The 20,876-nt window shown below is 32.7% G+C and overlaps 1 protein-coding gene across 3 annotated transcripts in view; it reads right to left on the bottom strand.

Annotated features, from left to right (window-relative positions):
* LOC143237379 (uncharacterized) overlaps nt 1-19,727 on the bottom strand; it is a 47,495-nt gene extending 27,768 nt beyond the window's left edge. For 2 of the 3 annotated variants that reach the window (XM_076476572.1, XM_076476570.1), the window contains exons 1-6: nt 19,566-19,727; nt 14,263-14,410; nt 13,966-14,044; nt 7,052-7,301; nt 3,395-3,578; nt 2,150-3,205 (exon numbers count right to left, since the gene is read on the bottom strand). In XM_076476572.1, coding sequence (XP_076332687.1) covers nt 2,150-3,205; nt 3,395-3,578; nt 7,052-7,301; nt 13,966-14,044; nt 14,263-14,379 — 1,686 coding nt within the window. In that variant the 5' untranslated portion in view covers nt 14,380-14,410; nt 19,566-19,727. Of the gene's footprint in view, nt 1-2,149; nt 3,206-3,394; nt 3,579-7,051; nt 7,302-13,965; nt 14,045-14,262; nt 14,411-19,078; nt 19,214-19,565 lie in introns of those variants that run through there. The other variant, XM_076476571.1, reaches the window with a different exon arrangement.
* Nucleotides 19,728-20,876: the final 1,149 nt, after the last annotated feature.

Genomic DNA, 20,876 nt, shown 5'->3' with positions numbered 1-20,876 from the left:
TTCTGTTACCATACATTACACAGGAGTGTGTGTATAAACATATATTACTGTTTACAAATAAACATACAAATCCTAGTTATTTTTCTTAAAACACAAAGAAGTAAATTAAAAATATTTGGAAAACAACAAACTCCATAACTTATGACATTTTGAAGTTTGTTTGCTTGTTTTTTTACTAGTGAGTTGTACTTGCTAACTCCTCATGTTTAGGCTTGTCGAAATTTACATGAATGTAGGAGAAAAAAGTGTCAACTTTATATATGCATTTTTGAACATTAAAAAATTCTAAAGAATCATACTGATACCAAAAAGCTACTGTAATTTACAAAGCTTCCCAACCATATTGAATTAGGGTCTAAAAAAAAACCAATTTATTTTTGAAAATAACATTTGTCATAATATTTGAACTTTATAACAATATTAGAGGTTTTCTTCATGAATAGCTCAGAAACATTAACGGAATTATGTAGAGTAAATGTACAGTTTTCAATTGATTATAGATTTATAGGTATAGAAAAGCAGGCATAAATAAACAAAACTTCTAACATCAGGAAGTGCTGGATAGATCCAATATTTTAGCAAACAAGTCAGAAGATTTTTATATTCTAGCTTACAAATACTGGAAATGTGAGTTTATACTTCATATGAAACTACACACATTGTATTGCAGGCACCATAAAACATTATCTGACCAAACCTAGAATATGATACACAAACATCAATATTTAGCAACAGTTTTTTGTACTGACTTTTAAATTAAGAAATTAACCAATGTATAAGACTAAACACTGATTTATAATTTCCAATTTGATACCAAGTTTAACATGCATTCGTAATACTGTAATTCAGTAAAATTTTGAAAGTGCACAAACTTGATGACATGCTCTCTGGCCCCTTTCTAGTTCAGCAGGGTTTAAAATATTTAGTCATTATAAAATGTTTCTCCAAGATTATAATGTTTTTGTTTTGTATTCCCCCTCTACTTTACGTATTAATTACATACTTAAGTGGAAGAATCTTTTCAGAATAGAAAACATTTCTCCTGATGTATCTTAATTAATGCATTTATGATTTTTTTTCTATTTACAGTGGACTAATTGTCTTAATTTTGAGAGCCACATTATAGAATTTTTTCAGTTAATTGGATTAACTGTTATTTCAATAGGTTGATTATCTTTGTGATATAAATGAGTTAATCCCATTAATCAGTTCTATTCTTTACACACAAGCAAAGCCATATATGAACTATTTAGTTTTACTTGTAAATTATCTGCAAAAATTCACAAAAGATAAAAACTATGCAAAACATTTGCACATTGTTTCAGTGCCTATTTATATGTCCTAATTAATTTTAAAAAACAATATTCAATCCTGAGAGAACACCAAATCTGCTCCTTAGAAAAAATGTGGTCCTCTTTTATTTATACACAAAATATATGACCTCAACTTTTAATTTCCTCATAATACCTGAAGGTGGAAGACTTATGAAATATTGTAACTTTAGCCAGTTTTACTGAAAAATTAAAGCCCTGCTCTCTATGCAAGGAAGTTAGTTCTCCTTTACACTTTTTTTTTCTTGTCCATACTATTATTCATGACAATTCATGTATCAAATCATGACAACCCCAAAACCTCCTCTGACTACCATAAGTTTGTTTGGCTACTTACATGTTAATAACAGTTCAACAAAATGGATTCAGTCATAACAATAAGCCTCCAAAAACACTTTTATCTCCTTTCTTGAGGCTCTGCTACAACTATCTGCAGTTTATATTCTGTGCAAAATTTCATGTTGCATTTGTAAAAATTATTGGAAAGTTAAAAATCTTGCATGCATAGGTATATACGTTGAAGAAGTAACATACAGATGAAACACGTCCACAAACATTACAGTAAAAACTTCACACACCCATGTCCATGACCAATAGCTTTACACAACTACAAGTACACTTCACAATTAAAACAATAAAGTTTACTGCCATAAAATTTCCTGTAGAACCTATAATTTTAATTCAGTCTTACACAATTCCAAAATATTGTTAACTTACTATTAAAACAAATATAAAACAAAGACCTCACCTAAAAAAGCTTACTATAATGTTTACAAACAATTACTTTTTAATGAAACTACATGTCAAAATGTACTCACTTTGTTAAAAACTTTATCTTGAAGCTCAGGTTTCACTGTTCTTGTAGAAGCCTCTAATACTGGAGAATGAGTAATTTGAACTTTCTGGTCAACTCTGGGCAAAGTATGAACTGGTTTTTTGTGAGGAATCACTATTGAGCCCCTCTGGTAAGTGGTGAGATGGTTTTGGTAATATGTCAATATTTCATCATTACCAGAGAAAGAAGTTTTAAAGGGATTCTCACAATTAACATTTTCAGTCACACAATCTTGTATCACATCTTTTCTGGTTTCTGAATTCTGAATACTAACAGAGTCAAACTTTGAAAGATATTCACTATGATAGCTTTTTAACTGAGGAAGGCAACCTAAAGAAATATTCTGTTTAGTTTTAACACATTTTGGATAATCTAGAACTTTTTTGGAAGATCCTGGAGGTAATGTTTTGACATTATTTACAGGAATATGAGCCTTTTTATTATTATCTTTGTTTTCTGACACTGGCAATTGGAAACTGGTACTCAGGCATTTCCTAATACCGGATTGCTGCTGTAAAGTGAAGTATCCTAACAGGGACTTTTGACATTTCTCATGTAGAAGACCTTTTTTCTGATTTCTTGATTTAGAAGTTTTCCCAGCTGCATGAGACTTAGAGAATGTTGTACTATCCTCAGATTTTAATTGCTTACATAGTGCACTACTTAAGTAATCATTAGAACTTTTATGTTTATTCTTTTTGTTGTTTTCAGTTTTTTGACAAACAAGAAAAGGATAACCACGTTTCTTCAAACAATTGCTGTTTGTCACCAATTCAAAACTAGTTTCATTAAAAGATTTAGCTGATTTCTTTACAAGTATTAAGGGATGTTTTTCATTATTTTGATAGTTATCAACAGATAAATGTGACAACTTTAGTGGTGACAACAAAGGTATCAAATTTCCTTGAGAAATAAAAGAAATAGGAGACTTTAAAGAATCATGTTTTTTGTCCTTACAAGTGATCCCTTCATTTTGCAGTAAAACATTGATGGGTTTATATACAGTGATGAGAAATTTCTCCATTGCAGGAGGAGGATCCTAAAACAAAGAAACAACATGCAAATCTGAAGTAAAACATGAACTTTTGAAAACTCCAATCCTAGAAAGAACGAAATCAAAAGAAAAAAAGAGACTGGAAAACATTTCATTACTTTACAGATACATCATGTCATGAGCCAGCAAGTAAAATAAAATTTATAACACAAACTGATTACAAGTGTTACTTACCAGCAAAAGGAAATTTCTTATATAATCTGGGCTAATACACAATATCTGCAGCTTTAGAAGAGACTTAACAGATACAATCTGTTCTGGATCAACAAATACATGTGTAACCTTTTTTTTTAAAAGCTGTAGATTAGGGCATGGTAATGAAACTGGAATCAAAGTAGCTCCTCCACACTGCAACAAACTGAAAGCAAACAAAACTCTCACACATTCAATTTGACAAAAAAGTTGTAATATGTTAGCTCTTTTATAGCTATGGTATTTAAGAAAGTTGCAAAATATCTGTATTTTCCATGCAGTAAATGTTAGACTCTCTTGTTTAGTGATCACTGTATGACAAATTTATTACAAATACTACAGTATATGTAACAGAATTTAAGAACCTTGATATAATTTTGCCACACATTTTCTTTAACCTGGTGACTGAGAGAAAAACCAGATGTAAAAAACAATTTCCTTTTTTTCATATATGTATTTTACTCCACTATAAGTCTATAAACTTAAGTGCAAAACTGAAAGAAAAATATTATTAAAAAGTAAAAGATTGTATGAAATGAACATTTTTAATTCAGAGAAAAAAAACAAGAACCTGTTTAAAATTCTTAGCAACTGAACATTAAAACTAAATGGCTGTTTATCTGTAACAATTATTAATGTTTTACAGATTCATGAATATTACATTACACTAGAAAGTTGGTGCTTTACTCATTACCAAAGTTATACATTTTAACAAGAGAAATTCACAGTAAATATGTTTTATTTATATATATTGTTTGAACAAGATAAACTTAATTATATTGAAAATTAAGGCTTTTAGTCATTTGAATACTTTGCTGTCACCTGTTACTGCACTTGTTACACCTAACCAAGCTTATCTGATGTTGCTTTTAAACAGGTGGATGTAAAAATGATGTCTAAAAAAAAGACAAACTATAAAATGTTTCCCAGCTGTATAAATGGTTCCTAAGCCTTCTAAACTTTCCTAGAAAAACCATAAATTACTGTTCAATCCACTTTACACACTTTATGTTAACATAAATTAACTTGCTCTAGCCAGTTGTATTCAAAATTGACTAAATGCAAAGCATTGCTTCATTAATTATTATGTTCAGACAACGTACTGTGACATAAGGAGATGGAAATGAAAGGAAGAAATAAAACTGTCAAAAATAGAAGAATTACACGAGTAAGAAGACACACTTAACTTTATTCTGAAGGGAAGACAGTTGCTTAGCAAATAAAAACATATGCTTTGTAAAGTGCAAAAAAATTCTAAAATCAAATTGGTATGTATAATATTTACATATACTCTTTGCAGTTGTGCAGAAAATAAAGTACGTAACATTGTTTCTTCATTTTTCTTTATAAACACACCAAGTAAATACAACAAATTTACAAAATACAAAATAAGAATTCTAAAACATTTTGATACAAGTGTAGAATTACTATTTTTACTTGAAATTTGATTTTGTTAAGCATATGAGCATTTAATACCTAAAAGGTGCTGTGAAGTCATTACAAAGCTTGTCTGTAGTTGTATGCCATTTTGTAAATAGGTACCTGAAAACTACAGAGAGATGAGACAATTTTTTGCTTTGCACCTTGAAATGGGCTTAATCGATAAACCTGAAATACAGGACTACTGGGACATGTATTGGCTAACTTAAACACCTGGTTTCTTCTGAATCGATCTTGAGCTTCCAGCACTTTCCAAACAATAATAAAGTTGTCAGAAGTGCTTCTTGTCATGTTATTCAAGGCATGAACACTGATTGACCAGATAATTTCCAAATGTGTACAACCATTTGGTCCAAAAAAGGAAATGGTTACGAGTAAAATGGCAATTTTACCAGTAAAACCCTAAAAAATTAGATAAATGTCAATTCAGAGTTCTGGCATTATCAGAGTCAAAAAATGTTCATAGAAATGAAATAAAAAACCTTATAATTCAAGTACTTTCAAAAAGATGGACCTTTGCCCCATAAAGATGAAAGGTCCATCTTTCAAAAGTGGTCAGGTTATAGGGTTTTTATTCAATTCTATCAGCAATTCTAGAACCCATGTGTTTTTCTAACATCATCAGTGATTCAAAAAGTGATTAGATTTCTTAATGGTCACTTTAGGCAAATAAAAGTTAAAATCTTTCAAACGAGGATGGTGACAATATATCAATAACCCACAGGCTTGTTTGGAATATGATGGCACCATACATTGGCAAAGGGAATGAGCTATAGGTAAACAGCACTAGTGTGTCCTTGGTTGAGGAATTGTCCAAACAGGACATGAAATTGTGTGGTACAGCAAACATAAACTACCATAGCATGCCAAAGGCTTAGAAACTTGCTGTCCTACTTCTTGAAAAAGGTGAAGATCCTCAATTCGTAAGGGAAGGAAAAATTGATCGCATAACCATTTTACTATCAGGAATTCACCAACAACCTCCAAAAACTAGCCTAAGATCACATAACATAGCTATTCAAAGGAGTTCTGAACGATAAATACAACATAGCAAAAGGTTACTAATAACTCTCAACTGTTGTTTTTTTAATAAAATCAGATGACTAGTGTCAAATCAAAGGGTTAAAAAAACAACTACAACCTTCTTAACTATGCAGACAAGGTATGTAAACTTAAACATACTAAAAAGGTAACTGCCTAAAGATACCTGTGGCATTATGCATTGAATCTTACAAGTAGCTGTAATATTTTGATAAACTGTTGGTTTATTTTTCCTTTCTGTAAAATTTCATTAAGTAGTGTTTCCTATATTGTTATTTGGCAAACTGCAACACCAACTTATCTCTATTACCTGATATTTAGTCAGATTACATCAATATAAAATTTTATCAAATTATTAACTGCATTAATGACCTCCCCTCTAAAGGATCAGCATTCTAAGCAAATACATTTTCTCTTTATTGTGAAGGGATAAATCCTACTAACAAGTTAATGAAAGATATTAATGATAATAATAATAAAAAGTCTAAAAATTTTAAAATTTGCCAATTCCTTAATTCAGCAATAATGAAGTTTTCCAAAGTACTGAAGGTTTCAAGTATTAATTATATAAAATTATAATTAAATATAATTAATTTTTTTTAAATAGAATTGAACAATCGTAATAGCATGGCCTTTGACCTGTGACCAATTATGATAGGCTAATCAGCTGTTTTAGCATCAGATAAACTTTACTTAAGATAAATTTAAGCTTATACAGTGATGATCTCCTCTAAATGTTCAGTATTCTCAGAAACTATTGCTTCTTTTTTGAACAAAAGGATAAAATTTCTTGACAAATTAATGAATGCCAGCTCCCCCTTTTTTTTTCTATTAAGTAGCAATCAATTATGGTACGTGATGAACAGATCATCAAGTAATTAGATAATATTCCCACTGGTACCACTGATTTCTCCATTTCAAGACTCTAAAATTCCATTTCAGTGACAATTTGGGAGCAAAAACTTCTATACACTTGGCAATATTCTGACTAAATCTAAAATGGACAAGTTTTTTTTTTTATCTGTAAGTAAATGGAAAATCCATAAATAACACTGAATTTTATTTTTTCCCTAACTATACAATTTTGAATTTTGTGAAATCTGTATTACACCAGCCATACAGTTGACAACAGTACAGAACCACAAATTAAAAACCTACTTTTTATACACAGCTAACCGTTTCTTTTCAGTTAACAAAACAGCAGTTTTCCATCCATGGAAAGCCTTGTATCCTGTAGATGCTCTTGCCAGTCGAAGACGTCGAGGAGCAGATAATAAGCAAGTATCAATTTTTTCACACCCTTCCTTAATATAGGCAAGACTTTCATTCCATTCATAATCTATCTCTGGAAGCCATCTTCCTGCATTGTGACTGTCTTCGATAAATTTTTCAGTTAAAATCCAGATTCCTAGTAAAATACAAAACAATGTATTCAACAACTTATAAATACATACATGTAATTGACTGGAATTCCAGTACTAATGAACTACAGAATTAATACAGCATTAGCATACCAATGAACATTTCAGTCATTACATTACATAGCACAATCACATCAAATGGAAAAACACAAACATGCCACAACATTACCTGATGCACAAATATGTTACTAAATCAGATTGGATGCAAACAGGTAAACAGTTATATTTAAGAAATTTTAATGAAAAGTAAGACAACTCTAAAGAATAATGAAAGCATTAGACCATACATAAATACAATCTGGTCAAACAAACCAAAAAGAAATTCTGTATTCTATAAACCAATATTTGGAGCTTACTAAAAGGCCCAGACAAATTTATTATATTTTTTCCTAGTGAATTACTTTTTTTTAACAACACGATTAAGACCAACATTCCTGATGAACTTTCATAAACAAGAGATGTTTATTTTGTTTCTTTGAATTTCTGTGTTGAGCTGCATATTTTCTTTTAAACCTAAGGTAATATACGTAACATAAAATTCATATTATCTGATGACTGGTCTGAGCATAAAGCTTTTATTTTTGTCAAACTAAGTTCTAAGTAACAGCAAGTTGAGTCTTGCTTTTGAACCTAGTAGGGCAAAAAGTCACAAAGAAACAAGTGAGCCACTTCAGCCACATTTCCCATCCTTCAGGTAAATATGAGGAAATAAGAGAGAATAAAAGAGCAACATAAAACCAAGTATTTAAGCAATATTCATACATACATTATTTATCCAGGTTTTTACAGTTAACATTTTCTAAGAGTGAAAACATACTTCTGATAGATACAGCTTCACACATATCTTTCCTGCTTCAGTGTACTCTCTATGTGCAAACTTTATTCATGCCACTAGTCTCGAGGCTTCCAAATAAACTCGCTTGCTTCCACATGATATTGATGCATTCTTACATGCAAATGAACATACAACAACCCTCTACCATTAGGACTCTGACATACTTTTCAGGTGCAGTTAACTCACTCTATACTTAATGTTCAATCAGCATTTTGAGATTAACCAAGAAAAGAAAATGCAACAAATTGAAATGCATGGGTGGGAAGTGTGAGTAGAGGTATCTAATGAATACATTTTCAGTGTACAAAATTTAAACTACCAATATAATACATAATCTTTTCTCACATACAGCTAGAGCTCTATTTTGATGTGGTGGAAGTACCAGTGCAAAATGTTACCAAGTATCATTCAGAAGTGCCTGAAAGGGGCCCATGAAGTGTAATATCCTATATCATGGGATCACATCTGTGGGAGACTCCACCTCGTCTGCACCAGAATATATACTTTTCACCCATTAATAAGAGAAGTGTAGCACAGACAAAAAAAATATAACCACATTCCAAAACCATGACTCAGGTTATCAGAAATGCTAGATGTATTTAGTGGCTACAGGTGTGTAACACCAAACATGGTGGGTCAACTCTAGCCCAAAACCAGACAGTACCAGAAATTTGAGTTCCAAGTTGCAAGAGGAGGAGGTATCCTACCATCAACATCACCTTAAGTCTAGTGAGTTAGAACAGATATGTAACATCCAAACTGCAACTGAGTGAGAACATGCATTGACTGGTTCTACATCAATCAAACACCTAACCACCCACCCAAGTACCTGACATCTAAGTAGCAGTTGAATAGCAGAAAATATAGAAGGGTGACCATTACTACACTGACAGAAAACTACCACTTTAACAATGCAGTAGCTAGAGACTAGTAAGTGGCAAGAGCTCCCATGTTCTATTAGAAGAAGAAAAAAAGGGGGGAGCATTCTGAGAAGCCCAAAAAAAGCACATCATTCTAAGGAAATACAACAGATGTTGATGAAAACCTAGTTTTTAAAAGCAGGCTTGCACTAGATTTTTAACCAGGTATGAAGGATAACCAAGGATCCACTATCTGTTTTACTTGTGACAGTCCATGAGTGAGTATGACCTGGATCAGGCCTTGTTTAACCCTAAGGTTATTAATACCCTATTATGAGTATGTCACAAGGTTTTACTGACCAACATTTCTGACAGACTTTCTATAATATATAGAGTAAAACCTGTCTAGGCGGAAATCTGTACGAGCCGGATATATCAAAAGTTTGCAGCATTATATTTAGATTTCTCTTATAAAAGGCTCTCTATATGGTGGAACCTGCAGAATGCAGATAGAAAAGTATCTTTCACCTACCTCATCTATCAACAAGTAGGATTAGCATCTGAGTAAGGTGGAAAAAATGTTTTTGATTAAATATTAATTTATTATTTAATTAATAATTTCTTTAAATATTAATAAGTTCTTGTTTAATTGTTCAGTGCTGCAGATAAGATAACTCGTCCAAGCCGATCGGTAACACAGTGCCACGGACGAGTTAATTCGTTCTCAATAGTACCTAACGCTAGATATCAGCACCATATATGCATTTGACCTACTTTCAAATTGTTTCACTTCCAATCTAAAATGGCGTCACTGAAAAAGTTACAATATGAACAAGCATTAGTTGTATATTGAACTTGGTTCGGAGTTGCTGTAGCAGCTGAAATACTTGACGGTCAACAGGTTAATAATTTGTTTAAATATTACTGAATTCTTGGACATTTTGCGACAGTTAGTATTGGTTAAATATATTGTTCTTTTTTCTGCCATCATTATTTTTGCAGTTAAATTAGATTCATGATTTGTAGAAATATATTTGTCTTTTACGTGTAAAATTCTACACTAAGTAATTCTCACGAAAAAAATAAATTCCTACCTTCCCTAATTTTAAAATTTAGGGAAAATTTACTTAATACCCTAACTTTTTTTTTAAATTTGTTTATGACGATTCTAGTGAAATCCAAACTCTGATTGAGAAGATTGATGCAAATGATTCCATGAACGTGGAAGGTTTTGTGAATGTTGACCAGAATGTTTTAAAAGAAACTGATGAAATTGATTTAAAATCTATAATAGAATCACAATATGATAACAGTGTGAGAGATTCAGAAGATAAACAAAATAGAAAATATAGTGAGGTAATAGAAATTCCTACTTCAATGTAAGTGTTAAATTATATTAACACTATTAAATTGTATGTAAAAACAAAGAGGAAAATGAATTTCATGAAAAGGCCATAGAATTGATGTTCTCTTTTAACTGCATGAGAAAGCCCATTAAAAAAATGAAACAGTTGAAGTTGGACACTTTCTTCAAATGAATTTTATTAAGATTTTGTATACTTATATATATATTTTGAATGTCTATTTTTGAAAAAAAAACCTCAGATATGATCCCAGTGGTTTGAAGTTATTTTTCAAAATGATGGTTAGCAGAAAGAAAGTTGATACCAAAGTGACATCAATAGAACAAGCACTCATTCAAATATTTCTTCTTACAGTACCACTTCAGACTGGACTGAGTATGCAGATGCATCATCACTTCAAATCTCAGAATCTCATATAAAACACTGAACACATTTGATTGTGTTTATCCTACTCAAAAATTCAAGGATTTGAAGTGGTGCCACATCTAGTTGAGTTAAACACATCAAACACCAGTCCAGGACAATTTTTCTAGTGTATTGATGACAATGTTGATCACAATATTAACACACTTGACAGACATGATACTTTTCATGGCATGGGAATTATTGTTTACATCTCTCCTACCATAAAACAAAAGAGAGTTGTTCTGATGGTATCTGTAAAAGCTCAAGAGGTTTCTGATGTTAAAAAAATTGACACAACCTACTTATTGAGAAAGTTAGGTACTGTGCAGGGCCTTAAATTTGAAAAACTGGGACATTTGCAGTTGGAGTATCCTACTTGAAAGCTAGATCTGTTTTGGAAGGTAATGTGTTCTATAAAATATTCAGTACTAGAAAGGTCAGGGATGATGCAAGAGGGAGAATAACCATGGACATCGTCTGTATTCTTTTTCTCAATAATTGATATGAACTACAGTAACACCTTTTGCAAATACTCGATTTTGAAAATTCTTCAGTAGAGTAGTTTTGCAGTAAAACTTCTGCTAAGGCGTAAATGTTATCCCAACATCAGCTGCTGGCTCATATCATCACCCTTGAGCATTTTTGTGAATACATCAGTGCATTCAAGCAGAAGATGATCTGTAAAATGGACAGAAATAGCACATTGGTCATAAACTATTGCTTACTACATCTCATCTACTATCAGCACCTGAAATGTTTCTGAAAACTGTCAGATGTAACTATAAGGCAAACTGTGACACAAAGCAATGTAATTTCAAGAAACATGGACAAGAATGCAATGGACCAATTCTGACTAAATGCATCAACCACAAGAAAAAAAATGGATTTGGAACAGGAGACCAGAAAAATAAAATCTTATTTTTGTTTAAAGTAGCAAAACCATCAATGAAGAGGTGTTGGGATGAAAGCAAAATAATTTGAAAACCCAAGATCTGAGGAACCACTCCCTGGGAAATACATGGTTGGGCCTCAAGAGATGATCTGTGATAAAATTTAAGGCATCCAGAACATAAAAAGCCCTGAGATAGACTTGTAGAGAATGGTCAAGGGTGTGAAAAAAAGTAAGACCAGTTGGCTGCAAGTGGCTACCAAAGATCCACAAACTGAGCTAAATGGGGCTCATACTGTTCCCAAACCTAGAGAATAGTTGAAAAAAATGGAAGGATGGATGAATGCAGAAAAACAGAAGAGGGGAGGAGAAGAGAGGAAGCAGGAGGACAGGAGACAGAAATAGAAAAAAAATAATTAGGGAGGATAAGGAAGAATGCTGGCACATCACTTCAACCTGTAACTAAAAAACATTTGATACACCACCAAAAATACCTTGGTAAAGAAAAGGAGCCACACAAATCTCTCTTAGATAAGAGTAAGGCAAATACACTGGAACAATACAGGTGTTCCTCCCCAACAAATTCCACACACAGAGAAGCCAAATAATAGCGATAAGACAGAGGAAGGTATACATGCAAAAGTAGAGAAAATAAAGGAATGAATATCCACTGATAACATCACAGGGAACAGTGGATTGCTTCAGAAATATGAATGAAGAAAAAACAATGCAAAAATATAATGAGGGTAAGGATAAGACAGGAAAATTAGGCTTGAGAAGATTGCACAGAAGACAGAGAATGTGAACTCCAAGCCAAAAGAAGAAACTCCAGAACTTGGAAGTCCATGAAATGGAACAGCCCAATGATAAGCCAAAGCATACATGTCAACTAAGCAATGAAGAATAATGTCAGGACCAGAATGAAGTTAGAATAAATACTGTTTAGCACTGGCCTGAATATATGAAGAGTGAGAAGAAAAAACGTTATAGTCAGAAGAAGGGAGGGAAAAAGTAATAAGATCCACAAAGTACATTAACAATCCCAAGACACCATGTCCAAGCAAGAAGAATAAGGCCAAGGGAGATCCATAATAGTGTTGCTAGAAGTACTAGCAAAGGAGGCAGTGGAAAAATAGTCTGTTAAATTTCTTCCTGCTACAAACAGGATTCAGAGGAAGATTTACCTATATTCCATGCTCAGAAAGAGGTCCAGGCCACATAAAAGGCCCCACAACACAACAGCAACTAACTCCTTGACAGATAAAGAGGAATGTGAAGCCACCGTGGTTGTTTGTTCAGCCAGACAAAGTAGAAGTTACAGTAACTTAAGAATTTAATGTGGAAAACAAAAGGCCCATAAAATCTGCAAGTTTAAAACTATTTTGAAGTGTGTGTATATATATATATATATATATATATATACTATTACCAGAAAAATTACTTATTTCAATAATGCTCACATGAGGTTGAAAAAAAAAAACAGTACATCACACTTGAATATGAGTGCCAAATCAAGAAGTGATAATTGAATAATCAGTGTAGAGATAGTGAATTGCACTAGAAGAGTATGTTGCACTCCTACTGTCAAAGGGTGTGACATATCCATTTGCATGCAACCCACAATAGTGTGAAAATTTGCAAGTTTAGGTAAAAACCTCAAGGCTAGTGATAGGGGGGAAAGGTTTGCATATAAAGGTCAGTACTTAATCATAAAAACTGTGTTAAAAGAGCTTATGTACGATATCAGAAGTTAATAATTATTGTTATGATTTGTGTTCACTAACTGTTTATTTGGAAGAAATGAAATTTTAACAGGAGATAAACAATTATATGGTACTTTTTCTTTCTTAAAAAGTTGGTTTTCTTTTAATACAAAATGCTCAAAATCAAGCTATTGAGTAGAGGAAACTATCCTTGGATCATACTTGGCCTTTAGACTTTTAGAATTTTGTTGACCATAACTAGCATTTCACAAAATTTCTATAAAACCATGCAACCAACCTAAGAAACATAACTTATGACAAGATTACAGTGATCCTTTAGTTGGATTCCCTTCCTGTCAATGATATTTTCAGATTCAAGTACAATGACAACCTGCTCTACATGAATGTGTCACAATCACATTTAACATAATGCAAGAGCATGCAAGACTTGCATTTCTCAAAACAGAAACATGGCTGATTCACTATAAAATAAAAAGTCTCTAACTTAAAATTAGCTAAATGCACAAACATATTTGAAATGATACAATCTTAAAAAAAAGGAAAAGAGAATCAGATTAATCAGACTGGCAGATACCTGAGGCACAAGCTCCTAAAAACTTCTGACTTCTGCTTGGATACACACAAATAAGATGAGTAGTTGTTGATTTAAAACTCTACAAAAGAAAGATGTACATCTTACTACAAATAAAGAAGTCTATCTAATGCAAAACATATCTAAAAAACATGATGTGGTAACATTCTTGCTAATAGAAAGAAAAAGTTACCTATTAACTTTGTTTACTGTACAGATACTCACAAAAAGGTACAATAATCAAATTGACCGAAAGTTACTGAGTTACTCCTTCTCTTCTGTTACAGTACGCATGCCTACCTCTGTTTCATAGTAAATGCCTCCTAAGTCCTGAAGCTTTTGAATAAGTGTTAATTTAGTGTTGGTGTTAAATCCAAATCCAGAAAAAATGAAGTACAGCTTCTTGCGTGTATCCATGATATCATGCCTAAATGTCTTTATTAGTTATCTGAAAAAAATAACAAAAAAGTGCAACTTTTTTTTCAAAATTAAGAAGGATATTATCATCTTTTCAAAAATATGTCAATCGATAAAATATTCATTATACTTAAGTACAGAATAATGAAAAAAATCTATCCTCATGGATTACCAACTAATGCTATCAAAATGGAAGAAAAAACTGATTAAGAATAAGATTAACCATCACATTATAATGTCACCATTATTGAAAGAGTAAGAATATTTAATGCTGAGTTTTGATCCTACAAATTTACATGCATAACTGGGTAAATACATTTATAGGTGTAATTCATAAAATATAAAGCAAATCACACCAACTTATTTCTCTGCTAGTTTTTGTGCCACAAACCTACTTTAATAAGCATCATTCAACTATTTTACACAGATCAAGTTAATTGGTAACACTGTGGTGACACATCATGACTGTTTTAAATGTGGTGTGTATCATTGGTTTTATTCTGCTAGTGTTTTCCCCCAAAATCCAATTTTTTGTTTCACTTTAAATAAGTCTTAAATTAACATTATAATATTCCTATACTGGAATTGTATTTCTGATAGGTTCTTCCCTCTGCTCGTGAGACTAGCTATTGTCATTCATAGCAACTCAATCCCATAGTTAAAATCGATGGTAAAGGAGTGTTCAAGCCATGGTGTAGAGTGGCTAGGGCATGGCAGATCATACACAGTAAGTCAACTACATCCAGAACTTTTTCACATTGTGTCAACATCTATGCAAGTGGAGGATAGGGATCATAAAGTCCTCACCTCAATCCCACGAACTGGGGAATTGAGAACCACTCTCATTCCCAGGATGACACAGAATTAGCCCTCAACAACTAATCCAGGAACTTAACATTTGGTATCAAAAGGAAGTCTATTCAATGCAATCAACTCCTATGACCATGAAGCATTTCAGGACCATCCAAAGTGTAATAACATCCATATAATAAGAGAAAATAAGGGAGAGCCAAAGATAGAATTGGTACAATCCCACACATCCCTGATGTGACCACAACATAGAAGGAGAAATTAAGGGAAGATGGCCAACCCAAAACACTTGTGAAGATTTATGTTGAGTGGCTCATTCTAACTCCAAAACTAGCCTACAGCATACCAATATCCATGCAATAGTAGGAAACACTGAATATATAGGTATTATGTAACATACAGAAGATTTCCTTAAACAGTGGTTTACAGGTATTGATACTGTAAAAGATTATACAAATTTATGACAACAGCTATTTATAGGATGTAATCTCATGGTCTAACCACTAATTATAAAACCTTCCTTAATCTTTACAATAAGTAAGTTAATGATATAGTTAAAAATTATTATTGCTGATCATAACTCAATTCTGTTCTTGGTATTGAGAAATTATTTAATTTTGAAACTTGTGTTATTTTCTGGTAAATTAGTTATTTTTTTTACATTTCTCTGGTTCTTTTTCCCAATTTCTTTGATATTTATGAAAATTAATCACACTGAGATTTATGTTTTATTTATTTGTACTTTGCCCCTACTACAAACACATTTACCTTTTTTTTTTAGTGTGAGCGATAAAATTGCATTTTGTTTTGTCCATCACAATCCTAATATTTTAACTGCACTTTCTTGAATAATGAAAATAAGAACTGTTATTTTTGGAACTGTTTGTTGATTTTTATGTCACTCATGTTCCAAATAATTAACACCTGTACAATTATTAACTTTGAAGAAATTTTCCATTTTGCAGGATGTTTAGTAGAGTTTGTGTGATTTTTCTTCTTTTGGTAAACTATAATGAATTAGCATGAAGGAAGAGGATCAAAGTCACTAAGCCTGATATGTGTGTGTCCCCATGATAGTTGAAACAAGACAAGACAGCGGATATGGCTAATGGATCAGAACTAATTGATCTATAAAGAGGGGGAAGAATTGTGAAGATGCCTGATGTACAGTAAACATGTTGAAGGCATGATAAGTAGAGAAATCTCTTCCAGCAACCCAGACCTTGATGTCAGAGCATCATTTAGAGATACTCTCCACCCTGAGAGAGAAGTGTCCATAAATAGGCAAAGATCCAGATGGGGAGGATTAAAGGAATACCCAGAGTAAGTTGCAGAGAAGTCTAGTTACCAAGCAAGATCCTCCAGAAAAGGAAGGAGGTGGATTTGTGAAGTTGGTGCAGATTGAAAAGGTTCCATTGGTCATGCAACATCCAATGTGTGCAACCAAATGAAAGGAGATGTTTCACAGGAGCCATAGTCTCTAAAGAAGAAACTAAGTACTTCAAGTGCAGAAAGTAAATACAAAGTGTGACACACAGCGACCAGACAATAAAGATCTAGTAGGAAAAAGGGAGAAGACAAGGAACAGCTGAAACAAGTTAGAAAAGTAATTACCATGTGAATAAACAATAGGATCAGGGTGAGAAAGGATAAGGAAAAATTAATGGGCCATCCTAATGATGGTGGTTACAGAGGGAAAGTTAGTAGGATTATGCATGGAAACAGGTGAAGAGTTTGTAATCAACATAAAGTAGATTGCATACCCAGAACATGGAATCAAACAAAGGCCCACATAATGCAAATGTGAATGCAGAGGGTACTGACACTTCAAACAGAAAAGCATGAAACTGAATATGTGATACCAGTGGGTAAATGGTAAAAATATGTCCTGAAGATGAAGTTACTAGAATGTGGAGAAAGGCATCCACAGACCAAGCTAAAATACCCAACAGAGAGAGAAATTCACCATCTAGTATTATTTGATAATCAAGAAACAGGACTCAATTTATAAGGAAACTCTTAAGTTGTTCAAAAAAAAAATTCCATAGACCTTAAAAAAAGGATCCAATAATGATAATATTCATGTAAAAATTTGAATTTTGTGCAAGGCTACAAGAGGACTATCTATGCTATCCATCCCAAATTTAACAGTGTAAGACTAGAGGGAAGACAGTCATCACCACCCACTGCCAACTTTTGGGCTACTCTTTTACCAATGAATAGTGGGATTGACTGTCACATTATAACACCCCCATGGTCAAAAGGGGTGAGCATGTTTGGTGTGATAGAGATTTAAACCCACAACCCTCAGATTACGAGTCAAGTGACCTAGCCACCTAGCCATGTTGGGCCCAAATTTCTTTAGAGTAATAAATTAGTGTCATGACAAATGAAAATAATCAATTTATTAAAATTAGAGTTTCAGTTATTCCAATTGTCTAAGAAATCAAAATACTGCTGTTATGTTCATTGTTAAATGCAAAAGTACATAATTGGCCACCTGTACTGTCCTCAGTGCAATTTTTAGCAATATAGTTTTTTTTTTCTATCTTATAAAAAATAATAGTTATCTAAGAATAACATATTAATCCGGTGTGAATAATTAATAAGCCCTACACTTAATGAATGAGCAAATTTGACTAATTACTCAGCTATACCCATCAACTCTTATCTCACTATATAACGGGATTTGGCTATCACTTTATGGTATACACATGGCCCCAAATGTGGAGAAAGGTTTGATGAAAATAAAACAAACCATAAACCCTCAAAACCTCAGCAATATAATGTATAATGACAAGTTTTACACCAATAATTTGTAACTGGGGTATTACCATTTTGAAACTTGCACTTTTATCCAAACTTCTTACCAGTTAAAACTAATTATGTACACATTTTTAATACTATCTTTTTCTACACAAGATGAATTTCTTAACCCATCTAGCTACCTTGTCCATTCACTTAACTAGCCACATTTCATTCTTACTTGACTCCCGACAGTACTTCTTACAGCTAGCAACAAAAAGGAAAAAGTTACAAACAAGTAATTTCAAATTACTGAAATATAACTAAAATGCCAGTAATTGCAATGTTTCAACCTTCCTAGGAAGGTCAAAATGTTGTTCACTGCTATATTAGTAAAAGTTTTGATACACATACCAGCCATTCTGAGATACATTGTCACACAAGAGTTCACGAAATGTTGCTCTAAGATAAATCTTATGTTAGAGGTGCCTTATCTATACTTCTTTCAATTGTGAATTTTATCAGCTGCAATTGCACCTAACTCCATTCAAGGATACCTTATAATATTCTGAAAATTGAACTATCTATCATACATCTTTTCTAATAAGAAATGATAGGAAAAAGTATTTAACCACCTCTTAATCATAAACTAATACTCTACTATCTCCATTTTAAAACATAACTTCCATTTTGTTTTTCTGCTTCCCTCTAAAATACTTTAAACTATTTACCATGAGTATTAACATTTTCTGCAATTCTTCCCCATATACCTTTCCCAAGTTTCTAATAAAGTAACAGATACTTTTCTATTATACCTCTACAAATTTTAATAACTTCCCATTACAACCCAGAAATTCTAACAAGTTTAAAGATGTATAAATATGCACTTTATTTATACAGTACATGTCCATAATCCAATTTTAAAAATATATTAATAAGCATTGTATCTATATAATAAGAACATACCACTTAAATGGGGTATAACAAAAGGGTATCAGTGACATTGCTTTTTTTTACTGGTTCCCTGATAACTTTAGATTATAAACCTCTAAACCTAACACTTTAGTAGCAGCTGTCCATTTGATTTTTAAAAATTTCTAATTCACTTCCTGAACTCTCTTTGAAATTAAAACTACTTTCTTACTCATCTGAAGATTCTTTACAGTTGTAATAACTTAATCCTAAAGGTTTCCATTTCACATCAGCATCTCAATTTAATCAACAGCCTGTCAAGCCTCAGTAGAACATTTAGTGCACAAAAGGTCCCAAGCTTGATCCCGAGCTCATTGTGATCGGTGCTAAACTTGAACTCAACAAGTGTTCTTAACACCCCGGGTTCATACTCAAGAACAAACAGGCTTCACGTGTTGTAATAAGGAGAATATGGCAGTTTGAACTGTAAAAAAGGTACCTTACTACTACAGTATTAGTAATTATCAACTGTAAGAGCTCATTGACAAAGTCAGCAGAGCACTTACTTAGGTAATCTTAACGGTTTAAGTTCAATACATACATGGTCAGAAAAATACGCTACTACTACTACATAAATACATTATTAATATCGTACTACTATTAACGTTAGTACTACCAATAACAATACAAAAAATAATTTGCATGAATAGAATACTTACATTCTTGAAAAACAAAGAACAATGATTAACTCTTGTAAATATTTGGAAACAAAAATAAAACTTTAATAAGGCTTAATAATAGCACCAAACGATATAACACACTTCAGCGCGAAATTTACACAGCACAAAGAATCAGCATAATCGTGACCAAATAACAATAAACTTATGCATATCGACTGCCATCTGCACTCCTGAAAATCAAACTCATTCTAAATAAACAACAATTTGTACAACTCGATCTGATATGTTAACTTATTGTTTGAATTATGAAAGTAAAAAAAAAAAAAAAGCGAGATTCACTAAAAAGGTGAAATCGTTTTCATTAAGTACATCACATAGTCACTCGGCAAAACACTGTTGGAAATGTTTTCAAAGGATCTAGGAAAGCTACCTTTTTCTCAGCTTCATCAAATATTTTGTTGTAATTTTCCTCTGTTCGCAATGCCTGCAATTGCTCAAATGTCATTGAAAATGTTTCAATCATGCCAGATACTGTCACTGATTTTGCTTGGAATGCACGGTTTAGTTTCTCTATTGCAGTTAATAAATGCTGAGCCATTAACAATCCTAAAACTGTCTTTCCTTTGTCAAATCTGTCCAGCAGACCTCGTGCTTTCACTGCTACATTTAATTTTTCATTTTCTAATTCAGACAAAGAATCAACAATGTCACTGTAGTGATCATTAGCACATGTAATTGCAGATAGGCCGCACAACCAGCGTGTTGGACACAGTGGTGGGCGGATGTATTTAACTGGACCATTGTGGCTGTCTGACGAAACAATATTTTCAAAGATTGTCTTGTATTTGCCTGACCTCTGAAGCAAGACACCAAGTTCATGTACCCACTGGATAGAATCTCGAACACATTCACAAGCTTCACATGCATGTTGCATTATTAAATTAGCCTTGTGTGCTCCGCAGTGAAACACAAAGCTGTCGATTCCTTCTCTTTTATTTTTGCCAGGCATCCACTGTACGCACCACTCATGTTAGCGGCTCCATCATAAGTTTGTGCTCTTAATCCTGACAGTGGTAAATTGAGTCTAGTCAGTACATCAAGTATAGTCGAGGATATTGTTTCACCAGTTATAATGGAAACACTGTACAAACCAAGAAACGTCTCACTGACGTCAAGGTTCTCATTTACGTGTCGTACACATATTGCTTCCTGTTCGGCACCTGTGACATCTTGAGTGCCATCAACCATTAATGCAAATATTTTACTTTTTTGCAATTTGTGTGCTATGTTCCTCAGTATGTGATAACTGAACATCTCCATTATTTCATTCTGAGCCTGGGGTGATGTGAA

The sequence above is a fragment of the Tachypleus tridentatus genome, chromosome 13 (assembly GCF_004210375.1).
Source record: "Tachypleus tridentatus isolate NWPU-2018 chromosome 13, ASM421037v1, whole genome shotgun sequence".
NCBI lineage: Eukaryota > Metazoa > Arthropoda > Merostomata > Xiphosura > Limulidae > Tachypleus > Tachypleus tridentatus.
The sequence above is the reverse complement of the archived record's forward strand: the minus strand, read 5'-3'. Positions and strand labels throughout refer to the sequence as shown.